General features: G+C 29.2%; 1 protein-coding gene across 1 annotated transcript; it reads right to left on the bottom strand.

Annotated features, from left to right (window-relative positions):
* Window positions 1-7,507: 7,507 nt before the first annotated feature.
* LOC105168663 (protein DETOXIFICATION 29) lies at window positions 7,508-11,903 on the bottom strand. Its single transcript, XM_011088796.3, has 8 exons — window positions 11,404-11,903; window positions 10,738-11,279; window positions 9,762-9,848; window positions 9,422-9,478; window positions 8,763-9,001; window positions 8,222-8,340; window positions 7,974-8,060; window positions 7,508-7,879 (listed from the first exon to the last, which is right to left on the bottom strand). The coding sequence occupies exons 1-8, from the start codon at window positions 11,764-11,766 to the stop codon at window positions 7,808-7,810; spliced, it is 1,566 nt and encodes a 521-aa protein (XP_011087098.2). The 5' UTR covers window positions 11,767-11,903; the 3' UTR covers window positions 7,508-7,807.
* Between the last annotated feature and the right edge of the window lie 1,603 nt (window positions 11,904-13,506).

Raw genomic sequence — 13,506 nt, 5'->3', positions numbered from 1 at the left:
GTATTTTGTAACACACTGTATATGTGTACAATTTTTTATAAATTATATTAAAAATAAAATACTTAAAAAATTTATTTTTTAATAAAGTGTATATAAAATAATAAATTAATATTGAATTTATAAAAAGATGATTACAAAAGAAAGATAAAAAAAAACTATAAAATTGTAATGGGGGAGTGGGAAGCTAGGTAAAAAAAAATTAAAAATGAACTACATTTAAAAAAAACATAAAAAATGGGAGAGACATCAAAGAAGTGATCTCTTTTAATATATATAGCGTTGTATATAGTACATTCGATACATGTGCACAAAAAATTTAAGACAATTAACTATCATTTATTAATTTTTTTGTTGTAGGAAAAATAATAATATAAAAATAATTATAATAAAAAATAAATAACTTTGAAATAGAATATTTGGAGTTGGAGAAAGAAAAAATATTAATTAAAAATAAATACCTATTTAAAAAGATAAGTTTTACTACTGGTAGATGGTGGACAGAAGTGGAAATGGCCGACCAAAAAAAAAAAGAATCGGATTTATCCTATAAAATAAATGAATTGGTCCACTCCAAGCCTAATTGAAATGAGGCAGGTCCTAGGCCTGTCCCAAGTATCAACACTTGGGACTGACCTAGCCTAGTGGACCATGAACGCTTGGTCCTCTAGGTTGGAATTGATTAGATTGTGATTATAATCACAGTATATAATAAAATCCTCAAGGCTGGGACCACAATTCTTACATAATTTTAATTAGTAGCGGACAATATGTGTTAGTTAAGGGTTCGGACGTTTGAAAGTAAACAAAATATAGAAAATGATTAAAGGGATATCTAACTCAATACGAAGAAATAAATTAGCCCTAAGTTGGCTATATACGTAGGTGTTTAAAAATTTTGAAACTCTAAAATTATTATCTTTATTGTTTTAATTTTGAATTTTTAGTACATTAATTCATTAATACTTTTTGTCTAATTTTTTTGACTTGTTATTATTTAAATTTATTATTTTGTAAGTTTGTGAGTCAAATCATTGTTTAAGTTATGTAGTTTTAACTACTGTTTGTTTTTAGTTATAAAATTTTGGATTAGTTTAATTTAATATTTATTTATTTCATAAAATCAATCATAAATTTAATATTCAAATACCTCAATTTCATAAAAAGTAAAACTTGCCTAACGAGGCATAATCCAGACTTGGACCGCCTAGTCTATCTATGGGTTGGACTTGATTTTAAAAATAGACCTATAATTTAAAGACCCATAATCATTTCACGACTGATCATGAGTAATACTGAGTTGATTCTGGACTGCACGTTTCACGGCTGGTTCGTGTTGATCTTGGACCGAGTCGGCCCACTGAGCATCTTGACAGAGGTTGCCTTCTCTTAAAGGGTTACATTACATGAAAAAGGAATTTAGATTCGTTACAAATACAAAACGTGTCTCTGGAGATCTATTTGTAATTCAAATTGTAGAAAGATCTATTTATAAGTTGCCAACACAGAGATTTAGGATTGAATGGGAATAAAATTCTTATCACCAAATTTGAATAATTAAATGATCTTTTCAATCCTTTTGACAAGTAAATGATTAAACTAAAACTGTTAAAAAATAACCACAAAAATAATTAAATGATTCGTATACTGTATATAAATTTTTATTTCTTTTAACAAATAAAAAAAATATAAAAAAATTTAATGTTGGAGGGATCTTACTCTAAATAAAATGTAAAAAGTTGGTGTTGGATTAACGTTATTATAAAAAATATAAAAACATAAATATTTTGTCATACTTGAATTTGTAGATTATTAAAGTCAAACCAAATATAATTTTATTATTAAATATTAAATTTAAAATTGTGAAAAAGATTGATAATAATTTTCATTGCAAATGTCGTTGCTAAGAAAAAAGATTTTACAACTGCTTATCGTTAAAAAAAATGCATTGCAATTTTGCGATTGCTTTCATTATCGTTGTAAACGAAAATGATTTTGCAGCAAAATATAATAAAATCACTAGAAAAAAAAATGATTATTGGCTATAATTTTAATAAGCTATGAATTAAAGATCGTGGTATGTAATTATTTTTTATTAGCTACGGTTAAGTAAATTCTAACATAGGTTTTCCAAAAAAAAAAAAAAAAATTATTTGCCATGGCTAAGAGTCATGATAAAAATATTTGCAGTAGTTTTTAGCCATGATAAATATTTTAGCCACCCTTACAAAGTATGACAAGTCAAATTTATTAGCAACTCATTTTGCAATAAAAATTTACCATGGACAAAAATCAGTGGCAAACTTGTGCAACGGCAAAAAAATTGGTGCTATATAACAGTGGTACATATAGTAACAGAGAATATGCCGTGCAAAACACTGGGCAAACCTGTTTTGCAATGATATTTTTATAAAATCCGTCCCAAAAATCCATTGCTATGAGCCCTTTTTTTTTTTTTTTTTGGTAGTGTCTGATCTCATCAATTTTGGCTCACAATTTTTTTTGTAAAATGATCAAATAAATTTCTGACCTTTAGTTAACCACAAAAGTCCATTAGTTACTTTAGACAGTCAATTAATGGTTAGACAAACTTTGATTAGTTTAAGAAAAAATTAAAAATCAAAATTGATGAGGTTGGAATATGGGTTACAAAGAGTGATTTAATGACTAACTTATGAATCAAAAGAAAATTATCCCTTCTTCAAACAATAAAAGAAATAGTGTAAATTACAACGAACTTCTGAAATTTATTGTAATTAAAAATGTCCTTTTATTATTTTAAAAATTACAAATACCCTCTAAAATTAATTGCTTTTTAATAAATATTCCTCGTGACGGCCATTGTAGGGGATATTTCTTAGACGACCGTTAATTCTATAAGAATATTTATAAATTTTACAAATACTAAAAAAATATTTGTAATTATATAAACAATGAGTATTTGTAATTATTATAATAGAAAGCGTGATAAATATGTTATTGAAATGAGTGAGAATAATGGAGTGATGAGAAAGGGACTTCCAATGATGGGGTAGCGGACAGAGGAGTCAAAAAATGGGAGTAATAAATGTGTTAGAAAGCAGTTATAATTAAAGCACTTTATGTTTACTTACTCGACGTGTATGTAAAATATACTAAAGAAATATTTATAAAATTAATTATAATTATATATTTATGAAGAAAATATATTTGTTAATATATTGTATTTTCTTTAAAAAAAAATTTGAAAGGTATTTATTCTTTACATACATTGAGAATGATATTTTAATAAAATAATATGTAAACACATCAAAAACTTCCTCATGTGGTTGCAAGATTATGTCTAGTAAATATGAGAACCATATTAATCAAAGTATTAATTTCTCGTATTTGATCAATAGTATATGTAGATGTGTCGTGATATATATTAAGACCCGAAAATGTGCGAACAAATCTTGTCTGAGGGTGAAGTCGAGGCATCATGATAATTTTTTATTTTTTTGTCTCGTTTGAATATAATTGTTTATTTGAATTATCAATGAATTAAATTGCTATTAAATTTTAATATAGAATAATTTTAATAAATTGCATATTATAATAAAAAGAGAAAGAGAATAACTCTTTGGTTTTCTGAGTGGGACAGTTATTTCACAACAATATTGAGTTCGAATTAAACTTTTATGCGTTGTAACATGAAAAATTCTTACTGTCACTAAAAAAACGATGTCATCACAACCACATATTGGTCACAAAAAAATTTCAAATCATAATTTTTCCTGTTATCACTAATTATATATTTAATGAAAGTTTCGTCAAAGTAATAAATTTTTTAGTTTTATGAGCCATAATATTTTACGAAAATTATCATTATTGAAAACTAATAATAAAAAGTTATGCATAAAGTCGTCTGCATAGCAATTAGTAATATATATATTGTAACAATAATTATTTATTTTCACTACATTTATATTGTCATTACAAATGTGTTACTAATTACAGGGTGACGACTAATTTTTGTCACTAATAATTGCACTGTGAGAAAACTAAAATTATTGTCACGTAATATCAAATGCTCTATCGCTACCGATGAGTACTGGGTATATATATATTTTTAGTAATAAACTTGAGAATTATCAGTTGATGTTTTGTCATTAATATTATATTTTTTGATAGTGAATATGGTGATCCGATGGTAAATGTCTAATGCACTACAACAAAATTGACTTGCAAAATACAGCTAAGTGGACCATTATTCTAAAACAACCTCAGAGTTTAGTCCAATTTTACACATACGTATTTTTCATATGAAAAATGTAAAACTCATTATTTTATTTAATTGTATTATGGGATGGCGATGACCGCACTATAATACTTAGCTTAAAATCAAGTTATACAATATTTGAACAATCTTTAAATATTAGGTGACAATTAGATTTTCTTAGTTGGTGCAGTGCAAGTCGTTTTTGTTAAATTTTAGTGGAATGTGTAAAAATGAATTGTACTTATGGTATTAATGTCCAATTGAAAATTAAATAATTGTGTGTACACACAAAAAGAGAGGCTAAGGGACGATATTTCACGACAACGTGTGGAAGAAATTTAACAGCTCCAATAAATAAAAGTAGCATGCTGCCCACGCTCTGACTCTTATAATCAAATGCAGGGCAAGTGGTTTAATGGTCCAGCCTTTAATGGCCCGGCTGGATAAATCTGTCAAATCCAACCTAACCCCATTCCAAACTACACCAATTTTATATGTTGTCATCCCTCACTAAGAAAATACGTTGTATTCCTAAAAAAATAAGCAAATTTGAGATTTTATGGTTAAAAATTGTACATATGTGTTGTACGTGATCATTTTTAATAAAAAATTCTATCAAAAAATAGTATAATGTGGTAACTTGCAAAACTCGTGTAGTGAAATGATAAACTGAAACCAAAAAAAATAAATAAATAAATAAATGACGTTCAAACACTACATAGTTCGGAGGGTAAAATAATTTTTAACATTTAAAAAAGTTAGTAACTTTTTTCATTTGTAGTATGTAAAAATCTATTATAGCTTTGTAAAATATAATTACGTCCACTATATGGATGATAAAGCAATGCAGATTCAATTACTTTTGTGCACGATGAAAATTTGGGTAAATCTCCAAATAAAAAAAAAAAAGAGAAAATTTGGGAAAATTATACGTTGGTGCCGCCTGATGTTTGGTTTAAATATATAAATGTTTCATGCTTTTTATAAATTCATAATTATACTTTTTTATGTTATAGATGTAATTATAAGTATATCTCTATTAAGTAACTAAATTTACACAAATACTTTTTAAATTACGTTAACATCATTTAGGGGCGTTACCTATTATAATTTTATAAAAAGTAGAGGATAATTCATAATGCTAATTAATCAAATAAAATATTTTGTAGATTGGGTTCATCTATAAATTATTGTCATCCGATATTACATCGAGCTAAGTTCTATATATGCCACACAAATAAATTAGAAAAAAAAAGAGTTCTACAAGTTAGGTAGATTTAATATATAAAAAAGACAAGTAAAACAAAATATTTCAAATCATTTTTTTAATTGTCTTCCGGACACCAAAGAGAAACACATGACCCGGTTTATTTATTTTTATTAAAACTAAAAAGCACAATTATAAATATTTATTTAATTAAAACACTAAAGCAAGTTGTTGACCTGGTCCATGACTTACAAACAATTTTTATTTTTATTTTAAATAGGAATCCACGACTCCAAGTATCTTTTTTAAAAAATATATATATATATTTATTATAATTATTATTTTAATAATTATAATTGAAATATTTTATTAATAATAATTTTAAAACATTATTAATTAAAAATTAGGATCAATTGTTACAAATATGACGATAATTACAAATGTTAAAAATGACCCGTTCCATAAGGGCGTTGATGGCGTTGGCGGTGAGGTTTTTTTTATTTTCTTAACTATATTTTGTGTTGGCTTATTTTGTTCATTATTATCATCGCCCACATTAATGTGCTACTGACTTGACAATATTGTAGAACTAGACTCCACATAATCACGATATGCATTTAGTGATGTTATACCTAGTTTGTATGGTTGATTAATGTAAAGACCAAGATCAAAATCAACATGTGCAGAATAAAGCTTCTGCATGACTTGACATGTATGAAGTTGATTAAACACAATCATCTTGTTGTGGCGATTGAGACATGTAGTAATCTTGAGGTGTATACACTCTCAAAGGACTACCTTTGTCTATCCCAATATTATAACATTCAATTGAACTAGTAGACATTCAGCTACAATATATAGGGAGGTAAATTGTTGTATATTAAAAAATACAGGGAGGTAAATCGCTATTTATTTTTTCATAAGGGGGTAATTTACTCATTTGCGATATCATAAAGGAGTTGCTTGCATTTTTCTCAAAAATTTAATCATACCATGGAGGATATAAAGGACCACAAGCTAAAGGGTTTTGTATACTTAAACTAGATTTAATTGAAAAAATAGACAGTTTCTTGTGATGAGGGTGCGATATTCTAAGAACCAATATGTTAGAATGCATTATTGGAGTTCTGAAAGGAAGCTTGCTGCCTACCTGTGACTGCAATTGTGGAAATAACATTTGCCCATTGTGTCCGTTATTTTCGTGATTTGATGGCTAGAAGTAATGTAATGTTCAACAATAATCAACTCTAGATGGACTATGCATACCTGTTGTTCAAACATTGGTGCGGAAAAAGTGTTGAGCATACAATCACGAGATACCATCAATTTGAACAATCTACCTCGGTCATTATAAAGTGCCACCATTGACATGGATTCAATACACATGCTGTAAAAATTGCCACCAGAGAATGTTCATGTGACAATTCAAGCCAATTTAGAATCCCTTGCTCTTTCTTTTAAAAAAGATGTGCTACATACATGATTAGCGCATTATCAATGCTTAAGAATTATTATTATATGACAGCTTAAAGAATGACAAATTTTAAGTCCTTCCAACCTCTGACAGCGGAAGATTATTGAAATGTCTAAGGAATTGAGTTGATCCATGACACTACTATTCGTGTCTCTACTCATCCTGATTGAAGCTAGATATCACATATTCAAAATGAGGTGGACTGATCACAAATCCGTCAAAGAAAAGAATACCAACAATGCCAAAATCCTTCCAATATATCACTGTAGGATCACAAGCCATAAATAATATTTGTAACAGTTGATTGAAAATTTTTTAATTAATAAATTTTAAGATTTATTATTAATTATAATTAATAAAATATTTAAATTTATAATTATTAATTAATATTTATAATATATAGTAATAAATGCAATTGTTTTTTTTTTTTAAGAAAAAACAAAGCTTGGAGTCGTGTATCGCCTATTTAAAATAATTCTTTTTTGGCAAGTCGCGGATCAAATCCACAACTTGATTTGATTTTGTTAAAGTTTTAATTAAATTATTTTTTTAATTTAATAAAATAAATACGCCCACATGACCCTCTGCATTTCGCCTCTTAAAGAGAAGGTGAAAAACCTTCCACATAAAACTATAAAAGTTCCAGTAAGACATTTTGCATTACATCTCATTACAAAAAAAAGAATCAAATCAAATTCCATCGATCCCATTTTCGTTGCCATCTAAAACAAAAGAAAAAGTGTTCTTCAAGACAGGCAATTCCTTGTCGACGGACCCTTATCACAGTGTGCCTGAATTTGAAAAATCCTAAAGTAGAAATGAATCTAGGAGCTGTCAAAAAAGTTGTAGCCTGCCGGAATAAGATACTACATCGTACAATACAAAAACATTATTTCTCCAAGTTTTCTTTACCACCTGATTCCCCTCCCCACTTTTTGATTCTCTTCGCTGCAGCAGAAGCCTGCATACATTATAATATACATCAAATTAATTTGTTATACACTAATTATTACAACATTAAATGACCAAAAAAAAAAAGTTAAGATTATACAAACCTCCTTATTCCAATTAGTTCTGTAAACAATCCAGAAGAGGATGAGTGTCTGAACCACTGTTCCTAATACCATTCCGCACCATATACCCTGAAATTTAAATTTATTGTTAGCATTTAATCTCATACATAAGAAATTTTTTTATATTTAAACATTTAATTTTATTCTTGTTAAGATATTATACATATTAAATGATTTTTTTTCAAATAATTTAAATTTTTAGATGGGGTATCGTTTATAATGGTACTTACTTGTACGCCCCATTTAAGTTTGTAGCCCATTAATAGACCCACAGGGATACCAAACAAGTAGTAGCATGCAACATTCACATAGGCGACCAATGATTGCCATCCAGCCCCGATTGCGACTCCTGCACCGACAAGGGTTTTTAACTTTCATATCAGCTATGAGAAACATCTATGTTTAATTTCAAGAAATACAATTAATAATTTAGGTTAACCAAAATAGGGGAGATTTGGAAATTAGGTACTGTGTTTATTCCCGTTAAAAAAAATTAAAGTATGAAAAATTCTAATCCATATCTGTTTGACTACAAAAAAATTAGGTAATGTGCATCGTCAACCGTTATTTCTGCAAGTGAGACTGAAACATTATGTATAGATAACAGTTAGGATAAATATTTTGACCGTAGGTAAAATTATGACTGATGGTAATTATCAGTGGTCAAGACTTAAATTTTCGCATTGATTTTACTTGACTGTGGTGATCAGACAACAAGTGTCGGGAAAAAGAAAATAATTTTGAGGGATGAATCTGGATATATATAGTTACCTGATAGAGCGGGTTGAACATTGTTGAGCACAATGCAGAATGCAAGCAAAGGTGTGAGCTCATAGACAACTTCGATAACTTCTAGATTGTCTGAAAAGAGGAAAGGATACTGCTTCTGGAAGATGAGAATCAGAATAGCAACAAAGAGGGCCATCAAGAAGGATGATACCACCACCACCAGCACTGAAAATTTTGCAGCTCTTGGATGACCGGCTCCTAATTCATTTGACACTCTTACACTGCACATATATATATATACCCATTAATTCAAAGTGTTAAAAAAGAAAAATCATTGTCTTTGTCTATTTTCAAGAATCATTATATTATAGGGGTGAATACAATTTACCCCTTTGATATTGAAAATGAACACATTATCTCCCTATAAAAAAATATAATAATTTACCTCTTGTATTTTTTAATATGAAACAATTTACCTCCTTATACAGAGTGGTAAATTCATTCATTTTAAAAATCATAGCGGGATAAATTGTTGTATTTTAAAAAAATATAGGGAGGTAAATCGCTATTTATTTTTTCATAAAAGGGTAATTTGCTTATTTGCGATATCACAAAGGGTGTTGCTTGCATTTTTCTCTTATATTATATGTATATTAATATGTTTAATTCGAAAAATAAAGAATTATTCTCTCTATACTGACCTTATTGCTGCATTGAATCCAAGAGCTATCATAGATATCCACCCCGATATATTTACACTGCGAAAAAAGAGAACATTAGCGATAAAAAAAATTTCGTGATAATTTTGATATTGTTACTGATTATATATATTTAAGTACGGAAATTTCTAATTTTCCGTAATTGTTATTAGAAAGATTAGTCTAAAAAATTATGGATAAAATTATTATTAATGACAATTAGTAACATATCTATGGCGATAATATTATTGTCATTAGATTATTATTGTTGATGTGTCATGCACTAATTATCTATACTGACAACATTATGCAGTGATTAAGGCCAGTCGGCATCAAGACTTACCATATTGAGAGAGCATCAACAGCAATTTCTGCGTTCTTCAAATATCCAGCAAAGAGGATTAGGGCCGTAAAATACCATATCTCTAAGCTGCAGAAAACATTTTTAGAAGATGGATTAAGATAAAGATAAATCTATCACTGGACAAAATTTAACGATCAGTAGTGATTAAAACACTGTCAATACTTGTGCATAATTAGATTTTTATCATATATTTAATTGAGTAAATAATATAAAATAAATAATTAACTAGAATTAATAAAACAAAGCTATTTCTAAATGTGTACGAAATATTAATAAGATTAAATTAATAAAAAAAATATGGTTATTTCTAGAGAAAAATAACTATAATTAAAGACATTTTAGACCATTCATATTTTGTCAATTATAGTATTTTGTTTAACAGTTTTTTCTTTAATAAATGCTGTAGACTATGAAATTCATTATTAAAGGGGAAAACTTAAAAAGTAGTTCTTGTCGTTATAGAATATATTGTAAGAACTATTATTCTCTATTTCTAATACTCCATTGCTATATATAAGAAATCAATCAACATAAAAGAATTTTTTTATTCTAAATTATATTGTATTTTTATTTTAGTTAATATATACCTATTATGTGTATAAAATTTTATTTTTCTTGAATAAAATCATGATATAGTTTTGTACGCGCAATATATATATATATATATTAAATAAAATAAACTTTTATAATAAAAAGTTCAATCGGCTAAAAATGAAAGCAGGACTTCAAGTAAACGACAAAGAATTCGACTGATGTGTTCATAGTCAAAACCCAAATCATATGCTTGCTACGTACGAAAAGATGTGGACTTATTCTTAATTATTTCAGCATCGGATCTAGCATATTCATGTGCTCGCTACATACCAAGAGATGGGTGTCTAAAGATCATAATTATCGACCTTAATAAATTATTTTAAACAGAAATATAACGTCAAAATTAAATTCAATGACTCACCAGAGCATCACTGCCGATGCAACAGACAATCTCACAAAACCCCAGAGGTTCTGGAATGCCTTCCAGGAAAACCCCGTCCAGGATTCCGCACAGGCCCCGCTGAATATGTAAATAAGTTGCGCCACCACCAGGAACCACCACGAAATGTTCAGAACCACCGCGCCGCCGGCCATCCCCCACCCAAGTTTCAGCATTAGCAGCCAGCTGAACAGAACATGCAACCCCAGCGCCGCCGCTGAAATCCAGGCCATCGCCATTATATCGCTCTGAGCTTGCAAGAACTTGGCGATTGGAAAGTTCAACGCATAGGCGTAGAGCTGAGGGACCATCCACAGGGCAAATTTCCCGGCTGTCTGGGATATAGCCTCCGTCTGCCCGAGAAGCAGCAATATTGGCTCCGCGAATATGTACATAAACGTTAACAGAAAACTGGTGACCAGGAGAATAACCCACGATCGCTGCATGTAGACGCCGAGCATGTCGATCTGCCCGGCGCCGTACGCCTGTCCGCAGAGGGTCTCCAGTGCACTTCCCATTCCCATCTGTTGGGACAAACCCAAAACAAGTCAAAAGTAGCTCGAACAAGTTGACCCATTGTCAAAATAGTCAGCCAGATCGAGACACATTTAATCAAAAAAAAAAAAAAAAACAGAAAAGGTACGATACCATGACGCCAAAGCATAAACCGGAGATGACAGAGTTCTCGACGGAGAATGCAGCGAGGTCTAGAGTCCCGACATGGCCGGCGAAGGTTTGAGTTATGGCGCCGAGAGAGTACTGGAAAATGGACGTCAAGATGGCGGGTCCGGCCAAGAACCATAGCTTGCTCGACTCGGCCTTGAATGCCGAGTAGAAGCCCCCGACACCGATGATCGGAGGAATGTCATCTTCTCCGATGACAAATGACGAGAAAAATGAATGGTTGGATAAAAATTGGCTTAGATACTTTGAGCTTGACAAGATGCCGCCTGGCGCATGATCTTCATCCTCCGTGTGTCCGAGAAGAGGCTCCTTGAATTTTTCCGCCATTTTCAGACACAAACACACACACTCTCAGAATAAAGTTCTATGTATAGCAGAGAATTTTTTCTTTGTGTTGCCTGAGATGAGCCGGGTTTCAAGGATCAAATCATGGCAACTTTGGGTGAAGTGAGGAATTTGATATGGGCCTCTTGATTTATATATAGTGTTCGTCTTTTGTTTAATTAATAGGTTTTCGGTCTAATCGTTCCCACTATTTTAAATTTACCCTTCCACTTCACATGTGTGTATATTAAATGAACAGTATATGTTGATGCACGCATGATTGATTAAGTGGGAATGCTATGTATATTCCGCGTATAAATTTGTACTATTATGCAACAAGTTTAGTGTAATCTTGTTCATGTGAAACGAATTTGAATTCCTGCAGTAGGGAAATTCGGGGTTTCAATTCACTATAAGAAAGTAGAAAATTAGCGAAAATTTTAAAGTTGTCGCTAATTATATATATTTAGTGATAAGATGTTTTATTTTATCCAATAATAAATTTCATAATTTTAATAATTACTATTATATTATATATACAATTATTTTTAAAAAAAATTATTGACAAAAAAATGGTGTACAAAGTTATAACTAAATACACTTAGTGAAACATGTAAAGCGATAAATAATTTATTGTTATTATATTATGTTGTTATTGCGTCATTAATTACATATAGTGACAATTTTACATATTATTTATATCACTAATAATTATAAAGTGACAAATTTTTAGTGATAATTTTAAATTTTTTTACAGTGATTTGGATCCATTTATAAAATAAAGTCAAGCGTAATTTAGGTTGTATACAATTAGAAAAAGTATATCTATTAATGAAGTATAAAGATTATTATAAAAAAAAATTAATTATTTTCTGCACGAATGATTACCGCTTAACATTCATGATCCATAAACCCTGTCAATCATGAGTAAACAAATTTAAAAACTCAATTTTTTTTATTACGATTAATTAATATTTACTATAGTTCTTAAAAATGGCCAAAATATTTTCGTGGTTTTTATTATAACAAATTGTAATTAAGGCTGGCAATTGCTTCCTAAGTCACTTCTAATCTTCCCCAGAGATTAGCAAAATCAACTCACATGGCACGTCATATATAATAAATTCAATAAATTAATACATTTCAAAGAAACCAAAAATAGGCAAAAGAAGTCAACGGTTTACATTTCTGAATGCCATATATGACCACCTAACACGCGGACTACGGTTTTGACGCTGAGCTTCGATAACGTAATTCAAAATTTACAAACTAATGACTTAAGCCAAATATTCCACCCGAATAGGGTCGAAAAATAAATTAATTACTCAATACTCGATTAAAATTAGTGGATAAAAGCTCGTATGAATTTATTTTGTTAAATTTAGAAACCAAATTTGAATAATTTTTTTTTGCTTGATAAAAGCTTTAAACTTGGTTTGATCTGAATTCGATTACTATAAAAATAATAAACTATATTAAAAAATATCAGATTATTCCAGCATGATTTATGTTTAATCCTATTAAAATTTATTTAAACTTGATTAGATTAATAATCTAATAAAATTCAAACGCAATTTTTCAATCTCAATAATAATTTAAACAAACTTGAACAATGATGTGCTCTACTCGAATCGAATCATCTGTAGCACAATACTTTTTTTTCAAAAATATTTTACAAGATATTTCAAAACTTATAAGATGTTGAAAATTACTTTAATATTTATAAACTTTAAAAATATTTTA

Source organism: Sesamum indicum, linkage group LG8 (assembly GCF_026168435.1).
Source record: "Sesamum indicum cultivar Baizhima isolate 11 linkage group LG8, ASM2616843v1, whole genome shotgun sequence".
NCBI lineage: Eukaryota > Viridiplantae > Streptophyta > Magnoliopsida > Lamiales > Pedaliaceae > Sesamum > Sesamum indicum.
This window is presented reverse-complemented; position numbering and strand designations above follow the sequence as displayed.